The sequence below is a fragment of the Necator americanus genome, chromosome X (genome assembly GCF_031761385.1).
Source record: "Necator americanus strain Aroian chromosome X, whole genome shotgun sequence".
In the NCBI taxonomy this organism is placed as follows: domain Eukaryota; kingdom Metazoa; phylum Nematoda; class Chromadorea; order Rhabditida; family Ancylostomatidae; genus Necator; species Necator americanus.
The window spans coordinates 24,216,077-24,240,461 of record NC_087376.1 but is presented as its reverse complement, the minus strand read 5'-3'; the positions used below and the strand labels follow the sequence as shown (position 1 = coordinate 24,240,461).

General features: G+C 42.0%; 7 protein-coding genes across 10 annotated transcripts; 1 reads left to right on the top strand and 6 right to left on the bottom strand.

Moving 5' to 3' along the window:
• Positions 1–831: 831 nt before the first annotated feature.
• Positions 832–9,842, bottom strand: RB195_025230 (uncharacterized protein; the record flags this gene model as incomplete). 4 transcript variants are annotated; one of them, XM_064213276.1, is made up of 9 exons in its annotated part: positions 832–943; positions 1,052–1,129; positions 3,254–3,376; positions 3,477–3,557; positions 4,905–4,975; positions 5,053–5,179; positions 6,252–6,448; positions 6,535–6,694; positions 7,140–7,171. In XM_064213276.1, 9 exons carry the CDS (start codon positions 7,169–7,171, stop codon positions 832–834), a joined length of 981 nt encoding a protein of 326 aa, XP_064069157.1. The 4 variants fall into 4 exon arrangements, with proteins under 4 accessions (XP_064069157.1, XP_064069155.1, XP_064069158.1 ...); XM_064213274.1 differs by lacking the exons at positions 832–943; positions 1,052–1,129; positions 7,140–7,171 and adding exons at positions 3,174–3,195; positions 9,775–9,842; XM_064213277.1 differs by lacking the exons at positions 832–943; positions 1,052–1,129 and adding an exon at positions 3,174–3,195.
• A 3,479-nt stretch (positions 9,843–13,321) lies between these two features.
• On the top strand, positions 13,322–13,684 carry RB195_025229 (uncharacterized protein; the record flags this gene model as incomplete). Its single annotated transcript, XM_064213273.1, has 1 exon — positions 13,322–13,684. One exon carries the CDS (start codon positions 13,322–13,324, stop codon positions 13,682–13,684), a length of 363 nt encoding a protein of 120 aa, XP_064069154.1.
• A 1,660-nt stretch (positions 13,685–15,344) lies between these two features.
• Positions 15,345–16,326, bottom strand: RB195_025228 (uncharacterized protein; the record flags this gene model as incomplete). Its single annotated transcript, XM_064213272.1, has 3 exons — positions 15,345–15,459; positions 15,871–16,030; positions 16,242–16,326. 3 exons carry the CDS (start codon positions 16,324–16,326, stop codon positions 15,345–15,347), a joined length of 360 nt encoding a protein of 119 aa, XP_064069153.1.
• A 2,575-nt stretch (positions 16,327–18,901) lies between these two features.
• On the bottom strand, positions 18,902–19,433 carry RB195_025227 (uncharacterized protein; the record flags this gene model as incomplete). The annotated part of the gene is made up of 2 exons (XM_064213271.1): positions 18,902–19,139; positions 19,216–19,433. The coding sequence occupies 2 exons, from the start codon at positions 19,431–19,433 to the stop codon at positions 18,902–18,904; spliced, it is 456 nt and encodes a 151-aa protein (XP_064069152.1).
• A 795-nt stretch (positions 19,434–20,228) lies between these two features.
• Positions 20,229–20,729, bottom strand: RB195_025226 (uncharacterized protein; the record flags this gene model as incomplete). Its single annotated transcript, XM_064213270.1, has 1 exon — positions 20,229–20,729. One exon carries the CDS (start codon positions 20,727–20,729, stop codon positions 20,229–20,231), a length of 501 nt encoding a protein of 166 aa, XP_064069151.1.
• Positions 20,730–20,806: 77 nt separating this feature from the next.
• Positions 20,807–21,088, bottom strand: RB195_025225 (uncharacterized protein; the record flags this gene model as incomplete). Its single annotated transcript, XM_064213269.1, has 1 exon — positions 20,807–21,088. The coding sequence occupies one exon, from the start codon at positions 21,086–21,088 to the stop codon at positions 20,807–20,809; it is 282 nt and encodes a 93-aa protein (XP_064069150.1).
• A 486-nt stretch (positions 21,089–21,574) lies between these two features.
• Positions 21,575–21,889, bottom strand: RB195_025224 (uncharacterized protein; the record flags this gene model as incomplete). The annotated part of the gene is made up of 1 exon (XM_064213268.1): positions 21,575–21,889. One exon carries the CDS (start codon positions 21,887–21,889, stop codon positions 21,575–21,577), a length of 315 nt encoding a protein of 104 aa, XP_064069149.1.
• Positions 21,890–24,385: the final 2,496 nt, after the last annotated feature.

The following is a 24,385-nucleotide window of genomic DNA, read 5'->3' as shown; positions in this document are numbered from 1 at the left end:
GTTGGAGTATAACTTTATCGGTTCGTAGATCAAGCATACAGGGGTGGTTCCGCTCGTCTCTCCCTGCATCACTGTAAATAGACGACTTCGGAATGCTGTCTCTTACGACGTCCTCTATTGCAACGCGCCACTCTTCCCCCTTCCCTTCTTCCCCAACTGGGATTCGTCGAATGAAATGAATTGCCATTGCCCATCGGGACGTCCGAATGGATTTTTGACGAATGGAAGTTGGATGAGGGAGGAAAGGCGGGGAGAGGAGTGGCGCATTGCAATAGAGGATGTCGTTTTTATAGGATATAGATGTACCTCAAAGCGTTCCAGAGCCGTCTATTTACAGGGACACATGGAGAAATGAGCGGAACCACCCCTGTATATATAATCTACGACCCGATATAGGTATAATAGATAAATGATAAACTTTCTGGCGTTAATCGATCCGCTTGGGATGCGCCCCCACGTTCACTTCAATTCAGAATCGTTTGAGGTTTACGAACGTGTAACTCGCCTATACAATAACTTGCGGTGGCTAGCCGATGTGTCAAGTAAGTGTTTTTATCCTCCCAGACAAGTCTGGTACCAATTTATCGACCCCGGAGGGATGAAAGGCTTGGTGAGCACTAGGGCGGATCCGAACCTCCGATCCATCGTGCAGGAAGCGGAACCTCTAACCGCTACACTACACCCGCTCTGATATAGATATACCTCAACGAAAATCCGTACCGTGCCAGATTCGTGGAGTGATGTCTTTAACATATACACAGTAACTAACATCTCAATAAATGTGCAATGATATACTCCTTGTTCTTTAGGAACCAGGTTTTTTCTTTCGTCCTACACTGGCACACTTTGCGAGTAAACGGCGTGATGGACGTCTTCTTCGCGATATCGTTCTCCGACTGAGCTGTGATCGTCATCGTTGATTTGGCGACTCTCTTGCAAGAATCTTGGAATACGAAATTCACAGCTCAATTTAAGTGTTTTTTCTGTTCTGTAGAGTCTCATTTTATACTATACTTGTCCCATTTTTCTACTTTATGATATCGTTACTTACCTTGATGTGTGAGTTCTTTTCACGTCCTTCTCTACTAGCTCGTAGTTCTCATCATCGCTCAAGCAATATCGCCTCTCTCTGCAACTGACTACTTACGCAGACATACTTTGCTTACTCGCTGTATTCCCAAGGAAGAACAACCATTTCGATAAAGTTGAGAGAGAAACGGACGTATCTTTGTTAATACGTCGTTGTTAATCAGTTAAAATGGTATCCATATTTCAAGTGTATATTAATATATTTAACATATTTCAACAGGTACCACAAATGCGAAACGGAACTGTTTGGGTTCTAGAAATATTCTAAATTATATTAGGTCTCCCAGAAAGCTGTCCATTTTTGGTATTACACAAAATACAAAATTTTTCTTACTGTCAACAAACCGCATTGAATAATATAATTGTCATTGTTATCAATGATAATTATTGCATGTTTGACAACTTCTTCATTTTTTAATTTTTTGCTGTTCAAAAATTTTTTTAAGAACAAAAACAAGCGATAGTCGGAGGGTGCTAAGTCCGGGGAATATGGTGGATACGACAGCTTTTCTCAACGTAGTTCTACAATTCTTTGACGAGTCCCAAAGTAGCATGTGGCCTGGGACTATCGTGACGCAGTATGATGCCTTTTCTATTAAACGTCGCCGGCCTCTTTTCTTGGACTGCTGTCTTTAAATTATCCAGTTGCTGACAATGCTTCTCCGAATTGAGCTTTTCGTTCGGTTTTGAAGACTCATAATGTATCGCTCCTCGAATGTCCTACCATATACACAGCATTCTCTTATTCAGAGTCAAATTTGGTTAAAAGGTGGAATGGCTTTCACAAAGCTATCCTATCAAAAACTTTACCTTCACCCAGCACTTCTATAAATTTCTACATGCTTCTGTAGCAATTCTTCCCGGTTGAAATTCGTATAGAATACGGTGGCGTAAATGAACTTTATCAGTAGCCATGGGTACACTATCGCTTCACACTTAAGACTGGCGTGAATCGACTCTGTTTTATTTAATTTGCTACGTCAGTATGTATACATTAAGAAGTAAAGATAGACAGCCGAAAATGCGCCAAAATAAACATATGCTTACGTGTCGGAACTTGTTGCATCAGAAGCACTTTCCGGTAGACCTAATATAACAAGTTGCATCGTAGGAGGATCAGACACAACCAAGTCTGTTTCTCATTTTTTTTTTTGGATTGCGACGCGGTATTGAGTGTAGTTATGGTCATAGCCGGTTCACGTAATCCCTCTTCGTGTTTACTGCTTTCCTGCTGCAACAATGGATGCAATTGAAACTATAGCATGAGCACATGAAGAGATCTTAGTTTCATTAACCCTTTTTCTCTTTGAGAATTTTAAGGAAAACGATCAAGCACGAGAATCAAAGCATGTGACTAATATAGATCAAGTCAGCATTGCATTAATGACTCCTTGAGATCTTAAGGCTGCGTACTATTAATGCTGCATCATTTCACTAGAAATGACTTAATGCTTGAAAGTATGCCTAAAGGGCATGAATTTACGGGTTATGAGCGCAAATGCTTTTTTTAACAACAGAAAGAAAACTATCGCATGTACTGCACTTGAAAGTGACGCAAATAAATCATACGGAAAGTAACGATATATTCAAAGGTACGCAGCCGCACATACAAGAAAGAATGAACAAAACGCAGATGGATTTAGCCTGATTGACTCACAAAACCTCTTAAGTCAGCTTCTTCAGCAGTTGTGTTGCGTTATGAGACCGCGAAGCGTACAATGCATAATTTCTTTGCCTCTCGTGTGCTGATATTGCTCCAGTCCAATACAAATACCAGCACCTCTGCATATGTTCGAGACAGTTCTTTACAAATTCAAATGTGGCTTGAGAATTGCATTATGTCACCTTCTTTCTCAGAAAAGGGAATCAAGGCATGTATTTTGAACCATTGCGAATAAAGGAAACTGCGCACCGTCTAGGCGAAATTTTTGGAACTCGTGAATTTTTCTTTCCACTTTACTACAACTTAATAGCGTAATTAAGAACACATTGAACATTGATGTAGCCTTTTTGACCTAGGATGAAGATTGAAAATTAAACAAAAAAATTCCAATTGTGCAGCTAAATGAAAGCGTTGTTCTTCTTTAGAAGCGAAATATATGTGCACTGGAAAAACATCTGTGTTTACACAAATGGTAGTGTGCCTTAGTCGCAAAAAAGTAACCTCGTTTCAACTCGGTCGAAACCTTCGACTGGTGCCACTCCTCCAATGTCCCGTTGGTATGCATAGTTTCTGTAGCTAGAGCTGTCAGTTGAGACTGCATGGTCGTGGAAATTTGCGGCACTTCTTGAATTGAAAAAAAAGATCAAATATGCATATTACATTACTTATGTGAGGAGAGTAGTGAAAATGAAAGTAGCGAACAAGAGGTTGTTCCGAAACTCACATTGCATCAGCTTCTGTTGATCTGGCTCTCTCCCTTACTCCATTAAACGCTGTTCTGAACGAATCTTCCTCTGGAGTGACACTGTAAACTATTTTACAATAATACTAGAATATCGTCTTTTTTGCCGGAAACAAAGTATGACGAAAAGCAAATAGGAGCCTAATTTACACTGAGGATCAGTTTTGTTAGCGCAGTCGGTAAGAGGTTCCGCTGTGGCTACAATCGACTGGAGGTTCGAATCCGCCATAGTGCAAACCAAGCCTCTCATCCCTCTGGGGTCGATAAATTGGTACCAGACTTGTCTGGGAGGATAAAAACACTGACTTGACACATCGTCTAGTCCCTGCAAGTCATTGTAATTCTGCACGCGAGTTCATAAACCTCAAACGAAGTCTGAGTTGAAGTCGAACGCGTAGGCGCATCCCCATGGAGATTGATCAACGCCGTGCACTTTATCCTTTATCCTTTATCACAAAGGGGCAGCTTCACAAGTGCACATGAAAGCAGGGAATCCCCACATAACAAACCAGCTTCGAAGGAGATAGTCATGAGAAGAATAGCGAATCGGGGAGAGTTCGTCTCCCTATGTCATTTGTTGCAAATGTGGTTCGCGTGTCCGAAAAAGGTTACTCTCTTTTCGATATCATTTTTTCAAAACTAAGCGAAGTAATTTCAATTACAATTTCATGGTAAAGTTGACTAAAAATATTAAGACAATTATTAAAATATAACACAAAGAAACTTCAGTTACAAAATAGTAACAGATTTTGTGGATTTCATTCTTCGATACCCATTGGTTCATTTAGGTGCGTACGTGTGTATGGTGTGTTCCATTTCGTACTGCAACAGTGGTTGTCAATATGTGCAATTGGCCAACTTTGGCAGGATTGCTAAGGCATACAGACAAACAGTGGAATATCATAGAACACAATGACCCTCGCGTCATGTTGGAAACGATTTATCGTTCAACTTGAAATGAGATACCAAATTCAAATTCCTGCAAATTAATTAGTGGTAACAAACCACTTAGTAAAAGTTCCATTTCCTTTCTACAAACATTTCTGGAAAGGTAGAAGAAAAAGATCTATTCAGAAGAGAAATCGCCTCTTAGAACGAGGTGTTCTAGGCGTCGTGTAATGATTATTTCAATTTCAGTTCTTCTATGAAGATCTATAAGAGGGGAAAGTGGAGGAGGACTGCCAGGAATGAAAATGTCAAAACTACAATAGTGGATGAAAAATGTTCATTTCGTTTACTCGTACTAAACAAAAGCCCTAAAGGGTTCGGATAAAGTTTTCTTAATAGCGATTTCGGTGATTACTTCGTTCATTTTTGCTTTTGCAAGAAAGGTTCTAAGCAAAGAAAGGTGTAAATCCATAATAATGTATATGTGTAAGGCACATCTAATGGCTTAAAATTCTCACTTACCACACTCTTCGCTGTTCTTTGGCGAATACTTCCGTTGTTCGTGTTATTGGTTCTTGGTCTTCAACTGCTACCTTCAAAATATACAGAACATACATTGCTACATTATTGACCAAGCATTTTTGAACAGTTAAGAGAATGCAACACTTACAGCGGGTCTGACACGATAAAATGCACCATTATCAAGATGTACGTTTTTGCAGCCGACACCTGTATCTTTCACTACCGTTTTCTCGGTTTCAACTCCTATTCCTCTGCTCTTCTCAAAGGCCTCTGTCCTGAAGATGAGAATCAACAGCTACATAGTTGTTTATATAACCTAATGGTGCTTTCGGAGACAAATACAAGAACGGGAATTGCTAGTGACTTTTCTGCAGAAAACTGCTCGCGTATCTCCAGTTGTATTGATCACGAGGTGAAGCTGCAGATCATCCAAGACGAATTTTACTAATAGGGATGTCTTCTATCTATGGACAACAAAGGTGGATATATGAGTTCTCCTGCTTCTTCTTTTCACGTCAAAATTTCATCAAACTTTTCACTGTTTTGGCTTATTAGTTTTGCAGAGTGTCGAGAAATGATGAAAATCTCTTCGAAAAAAGACTGGCTGCGCAAAACAAACTGAGAAACACCATTGTTAGTTTTTTTTGCACTAACTTATGGTGCACTGATCTTCTGAGTATAAAGGCAGCGTATCACGAAATTGACGTAGAACCGGAAATCAAGCGAAAAAGTGGACGAGATTTTTGATTAAAAAAAGCCATCGCATCGTTGCTTTTAGCTCGAATAGTTTCCTGAGGAGACTTCATTGGTTTTCGATTGCGCATTTCAATGCAGCGCGTGCACAAAGGTGGCGTGTTGCAACTGATTTCTGAGGAAAGAACGCTGTCTTCCACTCTGTCTTTTACGATAATTAGAATAGGCAGGATAGTTAACATTATTTATTACAACTAAAGAATTGGACGGAATCACCCTCCTCTCCATAATCTACGACCCCGTATAGGAAATATCCACCTGAAATCCGCACCACCCCAGATTCGTAAGGTAATCCTTTAACTGCTTTCTCAAGAGATCAGAGCAGATACAATGATTTTGCCTTGGATACTCCGTGCTTCTAGAATTGAAGTGAATTCTTGAGTGAATAGTCGCATTCGCGGTTCTTTCTAGTGGAAACCTACTGGGAGCACTTTTTTCCCTTCGTTTCTTTTAGTGAAAATGCAGTGTCAAGAAATGTGACGCTGTCGTTAGATTCAATTTAGTTTAGAAGAACATAAACGGTCCTACGCTATTGCAAATCATTTTGTGATTTAGGATCTCCTTTTGATTGGTTTTCCCATGAACAAAACTAACTTTGCAGCTTTCCGTCGCTGTCTCATCACGAGGAATGGTATGAGACACAGCGATAAGAGACATATTAATAAAAGCGGAATTAGTAGGAACAGCAACCAAAGTGGAAACGATGGCCCTCTGGTGATTACCACAGGATAGACCAGTGAGTGCGTAACAGCGGGGAACATCAACAAAGGTTGGCGTCGTTCACATGATCTCTGTGAAACAGAATATGAAAGTTAGGTGTACATATAATCGCAAAAAAAACGAGTTAGACAAAAAGAAGAACGAATTACTAGGTAACCTCAGCACAACCGCAGCAATCCAGCACTCGAATATTGCAGGCAATATTGTTAATTTTTTCCTTTGCGATGAAATGCACAAGTGTTCTTTTGACAGCTCCAGCTCTCGCGTACTTCTCAGTTTCTATACTCGACAGGATCCCATCACCACAAAGAACACATCTGCAGAGAACCTTATTTTTAATGGTCTCTCATAAAAGCAAGAGATTGAGATAGATTTCAAGATTTCTATTACTTGTGGATTCTGTTATGCTTTGCTAAGACAGAATTCTTCTACAAAGACATGATCTTACAATGGATTACTTCAAAATTAACTTCAATTTAGAAAACTTTAAGCTTAAGTGAGGCGTCCCAGATGATTCATGTTGACAAGAAACAATAGTTGAGCGTGCATGAAATAAGAGAACTGCTAAGACATGAAGCTAAAACAAATAGTTAATCATCTTCATCTTATGATACGCTGATTTTTTAACATTAAAAGGTAATCCATTCGACCTGCTTCTTTGCTTTGTTAACTACATGTTGCTCCAGTTATTCCCTAAAATTCAAAACTCATTTGTAGAGTAGTTAATGACATAGTGACAAGGTCCACGGCGTCGCCTCCCACTCCGCAATCTCCTTAACTCCCGAGGAGAACATGTAGTCCTAGCTAAACCTACTTCGGTTACCTTTTTGCTGCAAGGGTTACTCCGAAATTTCAGGTTTGTAGGGGTTGAGTTTTTAAGGTTTTTCACTGCATGATTAACGTTCATCATAGTCGTAGTAGTCGCAAAATCTTTTCGTTAGTCTAATAGCTTACACTGCTGACAAGCGTGTCGTTAAGGATTTTGATGCGTAAAGATTGGATTTATACTATTAGGGTGTTCGGAAAGTATCTGCCGAAATACGACAAAATTTCAAAGCAACACAACTTTTTAACAACATTTCATTATTCAACGAAATAATCTCCATCAACATCGACTAGCTTCTGCCAACGTCTCACAAGATCACGGATTTCTTTGCCGTAGAACTCTGGCGACTTGGAGGTGAAGAAAGCCCAAAGGTCATTTTCGAGGTGGTCACGATCGTCGTAGCGCTTCTCTTTCAAATGATGCTGAAGTGATCGGAAGAGGTGGTAGTCGCTCGGGGCCAGGACCGCGCTGTACGCTGGATGGGGTAGAACTTCCCATCCGAGCTCCAGAATTTTCTGGGAAGTCTTCTTCTTTGCGATGTGAGAGCGCGCGCTATCGTGCAGCAGGCGAACGTTGTCGAGCTTCGGGTGCTTCTTGCAGATCTTGTCGGCCAATCTTTGCAGTTGAGAGCAGTAGACCTCGGCAGTAACTGTCGTGTTGTCCGGCAGCAGTAGATTCCATGAACTCCCCACCAGACGCTCAGCATTACCTTCTTCTCATGGATTTCACCTTTGACGAAAGGATCCGGCCTTTCATCGCCAGCGTACTACGCACGTTTTTGGGTGTGGTTGACGTAGAGCACCCATTTTTCATCTCCAGTGACAATGGTGTCCAGCCCTCTGGCTTCTGGAGAGCAGCAGATGTCCAGACGTCTTTGGCGGTTGCCGTCGCCCAGTGCATGAGGGAGCCACTGACCAAGCTTTTTCACCATTCTGAGAAATCGCAGTCCATTGCTCACGGTGGACAGCGAACAGCCAAGACTGGCAGCAAAATACCGCACACCTTCATATGGATGCTGCTCTGCCAGATTCTTCAGTTCGTCGACCGATATTGCAGTCGGTCGACCAGAGCGAGGCTCATCTTCGAGTTTTTTGTTCTTTGAAGCGCTGGAACTAGGTGCGCACAGACCGCTCAAAAGGGGCTTCAGTGCCGAAAACTTGAGTTAAGTTTTGATGAGCTTCAGCAATGGGGTGGCCAGATTCGAACTCGTAAAAGAGTATGTGTCGAATATAGGTGGAATGTTCGGCCATTATAGGATGAAATAGGCAAGGAAGAGGGAACCAGATATGTTACGTGTATACACGCGGTAGTGTCCTTATATAATATATTTAAAACAGGAACTTCCAGAACATCTCAAAAAATCTGCACTACTGCGAAATTTTCGGCAGATACTTTCCGAACACTCTAACAGTTTTTTTTTTAATCTCATTGTGCATTCTTTGTACTCATAGCTGGAACTACGACTGCGAAAAATGCTCATGCACAATTGGCTAAAAAAGGGCAGAATATCAATCATTACGAAGTAAAAGTTTGGATGCATCCATGCAGCGAAGCAAACAACAAAACTATGTAGAGAATAACCACGGAGTTACCGATCTTTCCATACTATCGATCAATCGTCATATTGACCGACCGGAGGGACCGACCAGAGTGATCATCTACCGAAGTACAAGTATTTGGTCACTTCTAATTAAGGAAAGTACAGATCTTAAGTTCTCAAATATGTAATATATGGACACGATGGTGAAATATGATGACAGAAATCATTAGCTTAGGAACTGCCCATAATTCGATGAGAAGGGAAATCTTAAGGAGAAAAATATTTATAGATGATAGAGGAAAGTAGGTTAGGAAATATATTAACAGCTGTAGTGTTCAGAGTTTGCTCTGTAGAAACCATGAAACATCAATATATATATATATATATACATAATAAAACAGAATGAACTTCAGCGACAGGTGTGAATCTTTTTCTTTGGAGATAAAATAAAGGAAGAAATAAATCAGAAGAGATAACCTCCTTCTGCGGAACACATTCTAGATTTTTGAACATCCAGGTTGGCATAACAAACGGTACGTACGAAACGAAATGGTATCGTAAGCCCAGTATTAAAAACATTTTGGTTCATCTTCTTTCTGCTCATCCATTTCATATGAAGAAAGCTGTGCTTAAGAACATGTTCCGCACGGCAAGACCTTTGTTGTGGACATGAGGAAAGAAAGGAATCGTTAACTTTGGCTTGCAAAATCGCTGTTTCGAATGGTTATGAAATCCGAACGTCTGAGACAAGACGATACCGGAGTGAACGAGCACGGCAATTGGAAAACCCCACCACAGATGAGATGACTCTCTGCTTTCCTTAAATTTCCGATAAAATGAGCGCTGCCATTAGGCGGTGTTTGACGAGAGCGGACTTGGATAGATCCGTTTCGGTCGTTGAAATACCACCGAACGATTTGAAACGTCAGCCAGTTCGGAATCGTTCGTACGATACCATCTGTACAACACCGAACTGTATTATTTGTCCCACAGGTAGACCAGGAGACTGCTTGAGATCCGGGGTAATCTACCTGATTTCTTGCACGAACTGTGGCGACGAGTATTTCGGTGGAACGGTACGACCGCTGTATGTCCGCATCAAAGAGCACGTGAACGGCAAGAATAGGTTACGAGAATGGACACCTTTAGGTGCCCATGGAACACAAAGACACAACGGAACCGATTTTGAAATTAAGGCCCAAATCATAGCGCACGAATCTAAAAATTTGGCTCGAAAATCGCTGGAGGCATTTTGGATCCAATCCAAAAACTTAAAATGAACCGCAAGGGCGAATATCTGTCGATAACGCGGGAACTCGCACCATATCTCGAATGGTTCTTCCGATCCGAATGTGACAGTCGAACCATTCGCACTCGTGATCGACTAGTCAGCGGTCCATGCTATGCATCTCCGATCTAAGGTGAGCATTCAGTGCAGTCGCTAAATTGGTGATTGGAAGTAGTCGTGGAGTTTATCAGTTTAGTTGTGGAGAGGTTGGTCGTTTAAATTGTAGATGGGATCGCCCTTTTCAGGCTCTGAAGAAGGCGATATAGCCGAAAAGTTAGCCAATAAACTTATTTAACAACCTCTTGTACAGCTTATCAAACTCGATACTACATTCTAGTTAATTGTTCAGTGTGTCCTAAAAAGAGGATCGGATAAGAAATGAAGGATTAAAAAACCAGAAAATTCGGATCCAACTTCTGGAAAACCAATGTAGCTGTGTACTATAGTCACCAGATTCCTGCGAAAACCATGCCATAATGATTTTAATAGTACCTCTTATAGTACAAAAAAAAACTCTTTATCTCGTTGAAACTGCAGAACTATAAACTCTTGGAGTCTTTAAGTGATTGAGTATTCGGGCTTTGAATCCTCCGTTCCTGGAAGGTCTTTAAAATTTTGATTTTCTCACAAGCCCTGGAATCTTAAATATTTGAACAGTCAGAATTTTCTTGTACTCAACTAAAAGTCTATTCTGTTGGTGCACTAGAATGGTTCTGCAATTTCTAATTTCACTTCTGAACCTTGTTTGAATGCAATTCTTTTTCCTTTGACGGATCTGTGAGCAGAGAAATAGAGTCGTTTATAGATAATGATTTAAACCTTTCTCTAAATAATATACGTAAAGGGTACAAGTGGCAAATCCTCCATGAAACGCATTAGCTATGAATAAAGTAAGATCAATTGTAATGGATAGACTTGAAAACATGAAATGAGGTCGTCAAATTCTTGTAAAAAGCCCTAATTAGGTAACTAAATTGCATCCAGGGACTGTAATTGATGGTCGCTTGATAACATGGATTTTCGCGCAACGTATAACTTTGAACTAATAATTCCTATCTTCTTTGCTTTCATAGTGATGCGAGCGAGCACAATTCGTATGCATCCTCCTTATAAGTTAGAGTAGGAGGAAATTTGTACTTCGAAAATCTTGTCTCAGAAGATGGGAGGAAATCACAGGTCTCTGTTTAGGCGCGTTTCGGATTTAAAATTTCCTGGCAGGTAATGAAGAATCGACAAGAATTGTCACTTTGAGATCTGTGGTAGTTTCTTTTAAAACTAATACTCTTGTTAATATTCTATTCTGTATTATCCGCTGCTATCTTATACCTATTACATATATTTTATTTAATAATGTAGAAGTTTTTTCTCAATGGAATAAAATAACTAGGAAGTCTTTTCAAAGGAGCTGTTATAAAAGTTGGAAGTTGAAAACGCGTTTTTCTAACAAAGATTTCCTATTGGTAGAATCGGAAATCAGTGGTTTTAGAACACGTCTGCATTTGCCAGAAATTGTGAGGAATACAATCGGGAAGAAGGAGAGGATCCAGAAGTATTGGCCATATCAGTCATCTCACTGACTAGTTTGTGGTTAATACTGCTTACGCAGTATCAATTGAGAAATTTGTTTACGCTGCAACAATTATATTTTCTACCTTTTTTCACTAGTTACGTTCTGAGTTCCCATGGTGACAAGACAATTCCAAGCTTTTGAAGACACTTTTTAATTTTTACATTTATTGTAAGGCCTAATATGTTCCAGGTCATGAATCTGTTCCAAAAACAGACAATTGTTTTACGCTTTTACGCAGTAGTCGAACTAATGCTTATCCCATTGTAGTTCGTCAGTGAACGTGTTTGGAATTTTGTCGTTCTCCCTCGGAAACAAAGTTTTGCTGCATTATTTGATATGAATGGTACGTAAAAACATGAGAGCATTCCGTTATTTTCACCTTGAGAAAAGGCACCCAAAGTTTTACATTGTGAACACTGAAGCAGTAAGGAGTCACATGTTTCACTACTAGACTAGGATCAGAATTAGAGATGTTGACCTGATCAAGTTCTGAATGTTCGTAGTATCCCACCATCGACCTTTAAGATACAGCGGTGGATCATGAAGTTTATCCATGCTATACATTGCACCCTTTTGAGCACTCATTCAGCATTTCAATGTGTCATACCTATACTCTGGAACGAAAAGACCACTATATCCAAAGAGTCACAATTTCGGTCTCGAAAATAGAGCGCCGGCATTATGAGAATTTATTTATTTATAAGAGCTTTTTCCTACCACTGGATACTCGACGATATTTAGGTCTACACTGAACGGCACTGAACAAATTAGCCATTTCTGTTGATTCAACGAGCTTCATTCTGGGTTGATTAGCCTCTAATTGTAAGTGAAATAAACACGATTACTTTGTATACTGCCAGTGCTACGTTTCAGCGTTTTTTTTTCGTGTACGCCACTTCTGAATGGATGACGTCACGCATACATCATGATCTTTCCATGCATTTCTGTTAGACCTTTGCAAATCAGAACTATTTACTTCACTGCTTGATATCTGCAATAGTGGAAGCGCATTTATTGGAACTACTCCTACTACGTTGGCCGTAAGGATGTCGACTATTTGTATTTGAAAAGAACTGTTTCTGTTGCAGCAAATATCATAGCTCTAGTGTCGAGGTAAGCATCAAATTGCATTGTTTTTTGGTCGTACCAGCGGGTGTTGTGCTATGCTACCCTGTTGCAGGTCGTTTTTCCTAGATGTCAGTGGATCATTTCTAACGTTTCGCGAGTCTAATAAAGATAGTAACTTCTTAGTGGTTCACAAAAGTCCCGTTTAATTATACATCGAAAGCATTGCGGAAACAGTTGTTAATCATCTCAAAAACGAGCAAACCCATCGAAAATCAGTATGAGATCTTCGCTTAAGTCTACAAGGTTCAACTCCCCTCTTCCTCATTTATTCTCAAGTACAAAGTGAAGATTCTTGCTTAACAAGAAGTATGCAAAGGGCCGCGTATACAAGTCTGATTGCCACCTGCTCATGATGGCCTTGCTGTAGCTAAACGCAATCAGGCGTTCGAGTGTACGCATTGGGAACGTGTGAGCTATATAGCCTGTTATATGGCAAAAGATTCCCATACATTGCAGAAAGGTACTATCGTCCAGCAGCCCATAACCTGAAAGGTCAAAGCCCGTAACCTGAAAGAGCGAACTGCAACAAACGGACCTGTCTAGGATTCTGCGAGATCTCTCTGTACTGTTTGCTGCACTGCAGGAAAAACTCATGAAAGATCGGCCCGTCATCAGCATCGAAAACTACACATTATACTGCGGCGATGCAGATGAGAAGGAAGTAGGTGGCTGCGCGATAGCTGTGAGGAACAATTACAACAACCTGGTGGAGGAATTTGGCTCAACGTCGTCAAGATGCGCCTTCGTAAGACCTCGGGTCCGCAGAAGGCATAAACTCTGGGTCGTAATTGCCCACGCACATACGGAAACCGCTGAGCACAACAGTAAGAATGCTTTCTACGATGAAATCAATGCGTTGATGTCTAAAATACCAAGCCAGCCTGTGGTCATTGTCGGAATCGACGCAAATGCGAAGATGGGACTCGAACAACAATCCGATGTGCTAGGAAAATGATATTATCCAGCGGAGCGCACGTCAGAGAAGGGTGACCGTCTTGCTCACTTATGTATGATTGAGGAACAATTCGTGACCGTTTTTTTCATACTTAGGAAAGCATGAAGAAATTAAATGATTTGCCAAAATGTTGCATGCAGTCTGCGAGAGACTCTTTCCCTCTAAGATGAGGTGTTTTTTTTTTGTATTGTGAGTTTTTAGCTCCACTAATTACTGTTTTTTCAGAGTACTAGATGTAGACAAAACGGACAAAACGGAGCATTTACGGGAAATTATCGACGCTTTCTGTTTTTTTCATGTAGCAGACAAGTTAAAACGGCCAAAGCAATCGTGAGACTTAGTTTGTGTATAAAAGATTGATTGTTATGTATGACTTTCTCCCTCTAAGATAAGGTATTGTTTTTTTTAATATTGTGAGTTTTTAACCCCACTAATTACTGTTTTTTAAGACTACTAAACGTGCACAAAATGTTATGTATGTTAGATTGTGTATTTAGGATCTAATGAGAGACTGCAAGGGCATAAAAATCTTGAAGAACAACAAATGACATGAAAGGAAACGGAAGAACAAGCAAAAAACATTACTAAATACAACGCGATGCATCCAAAAACCCATTCACTGGATGATCGAAAACAATGAGAACGGTGGGAGGAACAACATTTGGAGTATGTCATCTCTTGATTTGCAGTAATTTTTCCGGGGAAAAAATTCGAACAAAAATCAATGTGCTTTCAACCAAGTTGTATTTGTATTTTTTGCTCCTTTTCCACACACAGTACCAATCTCAGCTTCTGTACTCTTATTATTTGTTTATTTGAAAATACCTATAGGTGTGCCATAAAACAAAAGCAAGATGGAACAGAGCTTACTAAAATTTCGCCTAAGTTTCAAACAACCACACTGGCCGTTCAAAGCATAAAGGGTGGTGGGTTGGCAGATAATTCTCCTGCTACAAAAAGTGAGAGATCTTCACGCGAGATCCTTTTATTATATATGCCTTCCCGATCCATGAATATTGATGATTAAATATCAATAAGAATTCTACATTCAATTTCCTATAGGCTTGAATAAATAGGTTAAAAAAGTGCTTCAGACTGACTTTTTTCTTGTCAAAATGTAACATTTTCATGAACCTAGGCATACCGAATATAGACTTTTTATATTTAATATTGAAAACGACATGAAGCACGTACACAATCGCGTACACGGCTTCTCTCGAGGCGCGTCGGTGGAGCGCAGCGGCTATGAGCGTGGTGAAATCCTTGCTTGGACCACTCATCGCTGCACTTTGCGATGGTCCTAACTTGGTTCCAACTGCTGCCTCCACCGCCCCGTTTCGAGCGCGTACGCAAATGCACCGCAGCTATATTTGTAATTCATGTCGTTTTGACACGATTATAATTCCATTAATCATCTTTTTAAAAGACATTTACTGAATATATGTTTTGATTTCTTCTGGGACCTTTCGTTCTCTGCGCGATACAGAGATACAAAACAATGCATCCGGTAGACTACTGTTTGAAAATTACCTTCCAGTACGAGCTCTATCCACAAACACTAGATAAGATCAGGTGAGAGCAAAATAAATGCTTGTGGTCAGGAAGTAATATCCTATCATGGCTAATCTCTATACTACAGTGCACCCCAAAGCCCTGCCGATCAAATACTGCGAGCTATAAAACATCGGTGCGTCTTAGCATACAATGCAGTTTCCACTAGGAGGCTCTGCCCTCCACCACACATTACAAAAGCGTCTTCTTGATCACGTCGAGGTCTTCAAATAGTAATCATATCGTTATTTAAACAAGGTGCTTTGATAGGAGTTAACCAACGACATCCTGACTACCAATCCGTAGTCGAAGTGTGAGTAAAATTTAAGTGAGGCTCAAATTTTTGGGCTACAGCTAAAACGTCTTTAGCTTTAATATAAACCATTCCCAAGATGCATTCAATACGTTAAAGGTTCAACAAATGAAGTGAATTTAGGTGAAGTAGATGTGTATTCAGCTTTTTTGCACCCAAAGGATGGAAACTGGAAATTTTCTCTTTTTACCAAATGTAAATGTCTCTGCATACGTTAACCAGTTTTGTAATCCTATTGAATTAGCACTTCAAATAGTTTACACATAATCTAGCGTATATGTTATATTTATTGTAGCTTTGCCAAATGATTTCCTCAACTAACCCGTTAGCATCAATGAAGGTCCTGCCATTGAGTGAGCAAGTATCCACGATGTAGTCTTGCTGCAGAACGTTCTCCATGAAAATTTCGAACGTGTACGGTTGACCAACAACAAATTGACGAATAGGGACATTTCCAGTAACATGTTCGATTGGTATGTGTCCTGAAACCAAGTTCGAATCCTGGTATCCTGTCTGGAATGTTCGCACGGAATCACATTTGTTTCCACAAATTTTACTTCTTTAAATATTTACTTAAGTGCTGGCACTGTTCAATATGTTACGAATGATTAAGCAACAATGTGGAGAAATGCCTAAAGAATTTGTCACCATAGCGTTATCTACAAAGATATTTCTGCTTCAGCAAAAACAAACCGCTGTAAATGTGCAGCACCGGGACTTCGGCCAGAGTGAACCCTACAGTTAGGGTGACCAGTCCGAAGCTAAGCCTTCCAGCCATAGCGCAGAATAGGACTGCTCGCGCGCACCGTGTTACTCGCAACTAAAATGGGCGCACGTTGCGCCTCCTGCCTGCAAGTGACTAATGCCTCCCGACGATGAACATTCCTCGAAATATATATGAATACAAATGTGTAAATCGTACAACCAATGTGAATAGGATTGTTGCAATACTATTTCTCTCATTAGCTTATACTAAGTTCAAATCAATTAGCCATAACTCGGCGAAGTAGTAGTAGTGTGACTACTCGCAGTCTCCAGCGTAGTCATGAATATGAACATCTATAAACATGATCATCTATCATCTACAAACAGAAAAAATTCTTCAAGCATTTAAGTAACCGGATGGAGTACACTTATTTCAATAATTATATTATCATCATCTGTGTCGAAAAAACTAACCGGTAGAGCGACAGGATCATGCTGTGTTTGCTAACCATATCACGGATCGTAGTTTTTCTTCTTTTCCGCACGCATAACTGGTCACGATTGCGCAGAACTCTGATGTTGGGCATCCTGTGCTTTTGAAATCAATCAGTACTCTCTAACATCACCAGACGAGTACCTAAGATTCCTTCGACACGTACAAGAAGATATGAAGAAGATACGTCTGCGTGTGAACTTTCGTAGGATCTAGGATCAAGGAACGTGTATGAATGACACTGTTGACATAATTTGGAAAACTTATGCCTCTCATATAGATCTCACATATGTTTGGAGGAACTCACTTAATTTCTTCAGAATACTACTTCAGTTTCAAATTGCTGCTGCGCAGCATCGCTATTCAAATACTTATCAAATATACCTCGATAAATGAGTTTTTCGGCAATTCTGATGGGACTGATTTCAGAGAACATTTGTACAGAGGAAATTTAAGAGTAAGGAAGCAGGAATCTATTTGGCTGTTGAAAACATCAGATTTCAGATTAGCGCTGTTTCTTGAAATAAAGGGCAGGTGCAGCAAAGTTGTAAAGAGGTTCCGCTGCGCTTGTAAGGTCGATGGTTCGAAATATCCCAAGGGCCAACTAAGCCCTTCGTCCCTTCGTGGTCGCTACATTGGTGCCAGACGTGTTTGGGATACGCGTTCACAACCTCTAGTGATTCCCAATCGACATGTGCGCGTCGGCACGTCGCAAGTGGATTGATTGACGTCGGACATGTTATCTTCTGTTCTTTTTCGGCAACAATGAAACATAAATAAGGTACGAAGCAGCAGTCCCTGCTCTGCTACAGGTAAATCTCAATAGAAATTTGCTCACTTGCTCACAATAGAGATTCAGTAAATCAATGTACGTGGTCAACTTCCCACATTTGAATGTAGAATTCTTAGGAATTTTCATCGATTAACTACGAACAAAATACTTAATTTTTACAAAATGGGAGTGCAAAACAATGAGACGGCTGTTCAAACAAATGCTGTTTTATTTCTTTAGATCTGTGTTTACTCGCTTGTTCAAGCAAAAGAGGCTATGCTAGCGTAGCTTGTGCCCTGCTCGTGTGCAAAATGGTGATGTCTCGTAAACTGTTTAAACATGCGATTCGTCAACTGAAGAAATATGTAGGTGTTTTCAGGGATAAACATACCGAAATAATTGCAGAAGAGCAATCAATTTTATTGCTACTTCTACCAAGTAGCAGTGTGCAAATGTTCTTGTATATCCAAAGATGATAAGGGCAAAGATATGTGTATGTGAATTAATAAATAAGTAAATACTGTTAGGGTGGGTGTGGCGCAATCGGTTACAGACCCACACGGTCGACGGTTCGAAACCGTCCTAGTGCTAACCAAGCCTTTCATCCCTTCAGGGTCGACAAATTGTTACGTGGGTTGTCTGGAAGAACAATAACACTGAATTGATCATTGGCTGGCCCTTGCAAGTCATTGCATAGGCTAACACGCGTTCCAGAACACCACCAGTGACTGATACACCAGTAACTTTTAAATACAGTTAACTGTATTCTATGCCCATAAATCATGCGGTCGCCTTACCAACAATGGAAATACTTAGATACTTATATGGCCCGTCTTCACTGGAAGTGCGGGTCCCAGGATCTTTTCCACTCGTTTCGTTCCCTCCCATTGTCAACCGAGATGTCCTCAATTTTCATGAGCGTTGTTGACTTCGAGCCCAATCCAACTGAGCTCTCAGCTGGTCCATCCGTGTAGCAAACACGTCAACTCATCTCGTTGGCTGTCTCCCTCGAGGGCGTTTAGCATCTCTTGGGATCCACTCTAGCGTTCTTTTAGTCTATCTATCGTCGATTCTTTTCATAATGTGACCCTCTATATTCCACTTCTTTCTGTGACCACGATATATATTCCACTGGGTCGCAAAGGCGAGACATTGTTCGTAAGTCAGAGCTAGTCAGCGGTGTTGCTTGCGCCGAGTGAACTCCAGAAGACATCTCTCAAGAGCCCTGTGGGTAGCGAATAGCTTCCCAGACGTGGCAGCGATGTCTAAGCACGTCTTTGCTGCATGACACAGCGCTGGAAGAACTGTGGAGACCAGCAGATGGGCGCGGAGATTTTGGCCTGTCAGTTGGTCCATAGCTTCGCTGACGAGTGCGAATGCTGCCTATTTTGCTCTCATCCTTCTATTCAGCTCTTCCTTAAAGTCGTTCTCAATATCCACAGAACGTACGAGATATACGTAAGACAAAGCTTCACCAGTAATTCTTCCATTTGTTCCGATCGCGTGCCAGAGTCGCCCAGTGATTCCTCCTTTCGCGTGGGACACGAAGAGCATCATAATTTTCTTTGAAGGACTTGGTGAGGAAATCTGATCAACGGGTCGGCGGCTTTCCTGTAGTGCGCTTAATATCGCGGGGAACCCAGTCGCTCACAGCTCTGGTCCAACGGTTCTCGCGGAATACTCCCAGCATCACTCACTCAATTGCGCTTTCAATGAGGCTCACAGCCTTTTCTTCATGCTTGCGAAATGCCCAGGTTTCAGAAGTATGGATCAAAGCTGGAAGTACTGTGGTGTTGAAGAGGTGAGCACGGAGCCGGGTGTTCTTGGTCTTCTTCACTACATCCTCGATGCTCTTATATGCTCCCCCAGCCGCTCGTCTGCACCTGCTCAGCTCGGGGATCAGGTTTTTCTTCATGCTCAATTCAAGGCCCAGATAAACGTAGCTGGTGCACTCGGATATATACGTTCCGTTGACTGTGAATGGGCACCCGAGGTCCATCCGTTACGCATGAACGTCGTCCTTTGCAGACACAGCTGAAGACCGATGCACACACATGTTTCTTCGAATTCGGTTAGCATTCATTCCGCTTGGCCGATACTAGGTGTTATCAGTACGATGTTTGCTGTTTAGTCGCATGGCAGTCCTTCATCCAAGACGTTTTCAATCCTATTAGGGATCACTCTTGTAAAGAGTTTGTAGAAGACGGACAGTAAGCAGATAGAGCGATAGTTTCCGATGCCATGTGGATCTCCATTTTTATTCAACAACACGGTTTTGCTGGTCTTCTACCGTTTAGGAACCTTGCATTCCGACAGGTAACGTGTGAAGAGCCTTGCCAAGGTGTTGATGAGCGCTGGCGTAAGGTTCTTCAGGTGTTCTGGTCTTATTCTGCCGGGACCGGGTGCCGTACGAATTATTACCGAAATAAGAGCACGTCATACTTCGGACGGGAAAACCTCTGGAATAGCATGCCATCTTCTCTCACATGGTGAGGAGACAAGTGGACATGGCTGTCGAAGAGACCAGAGTAGAAGTCGTGGAATATTTATTCTATTCCCCTTCTCGATGCAATGGCTGTTCCCTTCGGGTTCCGGAGAGCAGTCATCCTCGTCTTGCGACTCTCGAAGTCTCGACGGGCATAGCGGATGCTTTTAATCGACTCTGCAGCTTCAGTCTACACTTCTGCTCTTCTCTCCTTAAGGTCTTCATTTATCGCCTCTTTGCCAAGCCTTGCGAGCTCGGACTTGAGTTCTTGGTTCCCTGCGGCTCGTGCTGCTCCACGCTTGCGTAAAGAGTTTCAAGAGACAGGCGTCTCTTGGTGGTTTTAAAACTCTCAGCCTTCTCCGTGCAGTCGTGATGGTGTTCAGCGAGCCGGTCATATTCCTCGTCGATATTGTGCATTGCGGAATCTTCCCAAAAGCCCGCTAGCATAGCGAAGAGATCCCAGTTAATGATAATTTTGGGACTTCCCTCTCTGAACTTGGCGGCTTTCTCTTCTCTCCTTGTAAAGGAAAATCTTCCTCGGAGGAGGCGGTGGTCGGATCCCGTATAGAACTTTGGCACAACAGCGACATCCGTCAGGCAAAACCTTTTACTGACGATGATGTGGTCAATTTCAATACGGTACCCTCCATCGGGTGACTCCCACGTCCAGCGTAGTGGAGAGGGCTTCTGGAATTGCGAGTTCCCATGGATGGTCTTGGTCGTCATGATGAACTAGGAGAGAATCTCCTCTGTTCATTCCATTGTACGCCGTGAGTCCCGATGTGAAGTTCCTCTGGCGTTCTTCATGGGCCAGTTTTGGCGACCTTGCAGAAGGCATGATCTTTTCGGTAGAACTTCTCCAGGTCCATATAGAAAGCTTTGACTTCTTCTTCTTCGTAGCTTGATGTTGGAGCGTAAGCGAAGAAGATAGTCAAAGCTGGTGTTGGACCACATCTTCTCATCCGCTGACGTCCGATTTGGGATTCGTAAGCTGTTCTCTGCCATACTCGTATTGACGACGACGCCAATACGAGCAAAACCTCCGCTGTCGCAGGTTTCTTAGAACAGTTCTTCTTCAGTTTCATATACGGCGTTGAGAGGATGACGATCTATTCTTGGAACGCACGTACGCTTGCATCGGCCATCCTTTTCCTTTTCCATTTCGGTATGTATTCCTTGTTATATTCCTATGTGACTTCTGCAACCCCGTCTTTCCTGGCGCTACCGTACCAGACTTTCCTCCGGAATTAGGACACTCTTTTCTATTACTGTGACCTGCGTAAAATTTTAAAACCCAAGGGCACGATTGCAAGTCTCTAGTCCCACGAGTTTTTGGGAGAACGTTGCGTTCTCCCGGAGTGGACATCTTGAGCTTATTTGTTGGAGGCGGCTCCAAACTGCCTCCCTTGTGAGTCAGCCCTGGAACAGCAGAAACAAGGACTCCATTCCCTATATCCAGCCGCGTCTCTGGGCAAGCACAAGGTCGCTTTTGGTGCGCGGTTAACCCCCTATCCGCCACCCGTGAACGCGCCGTGTAGCCTCGCGACTAATCCCTCTGTGCTTGGCTCCCTCTAGTGAGGGAGATCCGTGGAAATGATTCCATTATCCATTGTAATGCAGTCGTGAACAGCTTCGGCAATATAGTATCGCCATGTCACATCGCTTAAAAATAGGTATGATGATGGACGGTGGAAAAGCTGCATCTTAGTGGTGCATCGATCGTAGCAATCTGCCAATGCCCTCACATACGACGTGTCCTCACATTGATCGGCCAGCGCTGACAACACTGCATCCGTTTCCACGCTGTCGAAAGCTTTCTCATAATCGACGAAGGTTAGAACAAGAGGCAGGTGGTATTCCCGGGAAACCTCTATGGACCTCGACATGGTTTGGGTGTGGTCCAAGCAGTTGGAATTACCTTAGCTAGATACGAGCATTTTGGACCATTTAAGACCTTTATAACTTTTATCATGTCATTTATAATGCGTTTTACTTGGTCACGTATTCGATAGTTTGTCCTCATATGGACATCCGACTGTAAACGCCGGATATGAATTTTGTACGTCTTGAGCCAGCGAAGCGATCCCGATTATCAAGCACAGTTTAGAGCAGCAAGAAAGGCAAAAGCTTAGGAGCAAGAAAATGCTAAGCCTGTGCTCTTTAAGCAAACCGTAAGCACTTTATAATTCCATGACCAGAAATACAAAGAATAAGATTACCCTATCCATTTCACGCCTATCCACGCCGAGTGTCCGAGTGTCCTTTTCCACCGCTTTGGTCCAGAACTTCCGTTTTCAGCCAAGTAGCCTTTTCCAGATTGAACTCGTTGAACAAGGCGATCTGCTGGTCTCCTTGTGAGATTCGTCCGTCTTCAGACACCAATCGGATCTTTTGGCAGGCTCAAGGTCGCTTTTGTTCCACGATTAGCTCCTATGCGCCATCTCTGGACGTGCCACGCAACCTCGCGACTTACCGGCTGTGATCACTCCACTGAAGGAGATCCGCGGCCTATGAGTAAACTCAAAATAGTAATTGAGAAAGACTCGATTTTGTACAGCAAAAGTAGTTTAGTTATGATGACAGAAGACATGCCTCAACGTGACAAAAGGATTCTTATCCTTTATATTTCTGATCAAGGTACTACAAAGTGCTTACAGTGTGCTTACAAAAGCTCGGGCTTAGCATTTTCTTACTGCTGAGATTTTTCTTGCTGTGTCTTAAAGGTCATAAATCGTCGAAAATGCACGTAACTATCTAACGTAACTTCAGCTAGATCGACCACATCTAGGCTGTGTCGAGAGTCGTAGAGGTTTGCGGGAATACCACCTACAACTTGTCTTAGCCTTCGTGAAAAATGAGAAGGTCTTCAACGACGTTGAAACGAATGCAATACTGTCAGAGTTGGTCGATCAAGGTGTGCACACGTCGTATGTGAAGACATTGACCGATTGCTACGATTGATGCACCACTAAGATGCAGCGTTTCCACCGCCCCTCACACCTACCCATTTGTAAAGGAGTGTGATAAGGCGATACTATGAAGGTCTCGAGGAGATCCACTTCTGCTTGCACTTATCAGGGCACAGGGGTAATCCATAGGCCGAAACTAGTTTCGATACGGGGTCGATAGCGTGTTGAAGCTTAGTGCTGCTTTAAGCGAATATCACAATATCGTCAGCTACTCGGCCAAGGGGCGTCCTTATGCTGCTAGTATGATATAGGCAAGACACTGATCTACTGTTTTTCGCATGACGTCGTCGATAGCGAAATTGAACAGGAAGTGTCCTGCCACTGCCCTGTACCTTACTCCAGTTACCACGTCAAACGATGTTGTACATTCTGCAGGTGTTTGCAGCAGTTGTTCGTTGATTCATGTTATGAAGTAAGCGAACAAAGTTTTCTTCTACACTATCTGCGCAAGGAGAAGACGGCTCTGATGAGGAGAGTCGAAAGCGACTTCGAAGTTCAAAGAGGCTAACTGCCTGGTTTCGACCACTCGGATGGAGGTATGGGGTCCAGCGTACCTTTCGCTCCTTGGAAGTCAAACTACGGACCTAGCATACTGCTATAGTCAGAGCAAACAGACTAGAATGCGTAATGGCGTTACCAACGTGTTAAGATCATCAGCCTTCCGGTTGATTCTAAGGTAACTGCGGTAATAAAAGAAGAGAAATTCCGATTGCGAACACCACGAAAGCGTGAGTAGGATTGCGCGGCTTACCTGCGATTAAGCAGCTAGTGCGTGGTAGGAGGTACATTCTACCCGATGCGCCATCTTCAAAGGCTTCCAACACTTACATTTATTGTGTGAGCCACAAAGGTATTTCATTGTTGTACAGAGAAGGGTATAAAAAAATAGGTAAGAACACGATCAAGCCCTCAAAGATAAAAAAAAACACACATTGTATAGGTGACAGCAAGCTTATCATGAAGGTAGATCAGAATTCCGCCCCGCTTGAAGCGCTGTAATTCATCGCAGTGGTGACAATAAGAAAGCAAATTGTGCCACGGAAAGTTTCAGGTTCAACATTAAGCATGTTCATGATTTCTGATTTCTCCGAGATCAAATGCTTGTGAAACGTAAAAGGGTGGGATAAACAAGAAAAAGCTGTTGTTTCGTTTCCACTGTCCACTTTATAAGTTTACCATTAAAATGATTTCATTCTGCTTACAGTTATTTGTAATGACTCCTATACATTCTTATTGTGAAAGTAGCAATTGAATAGGCTTCTTTCGCTCATCTGTATGATTTGTGGATGTCGGTACCAATATAGCGGACATACAACAAATCTTCAAATAGATAGAAAGACGGGCATTGTTGTGAAATCTTTGAACTGTGTAGCGTTTTTCATTAGCACTGTACTTTAACTAGTACATTATCCG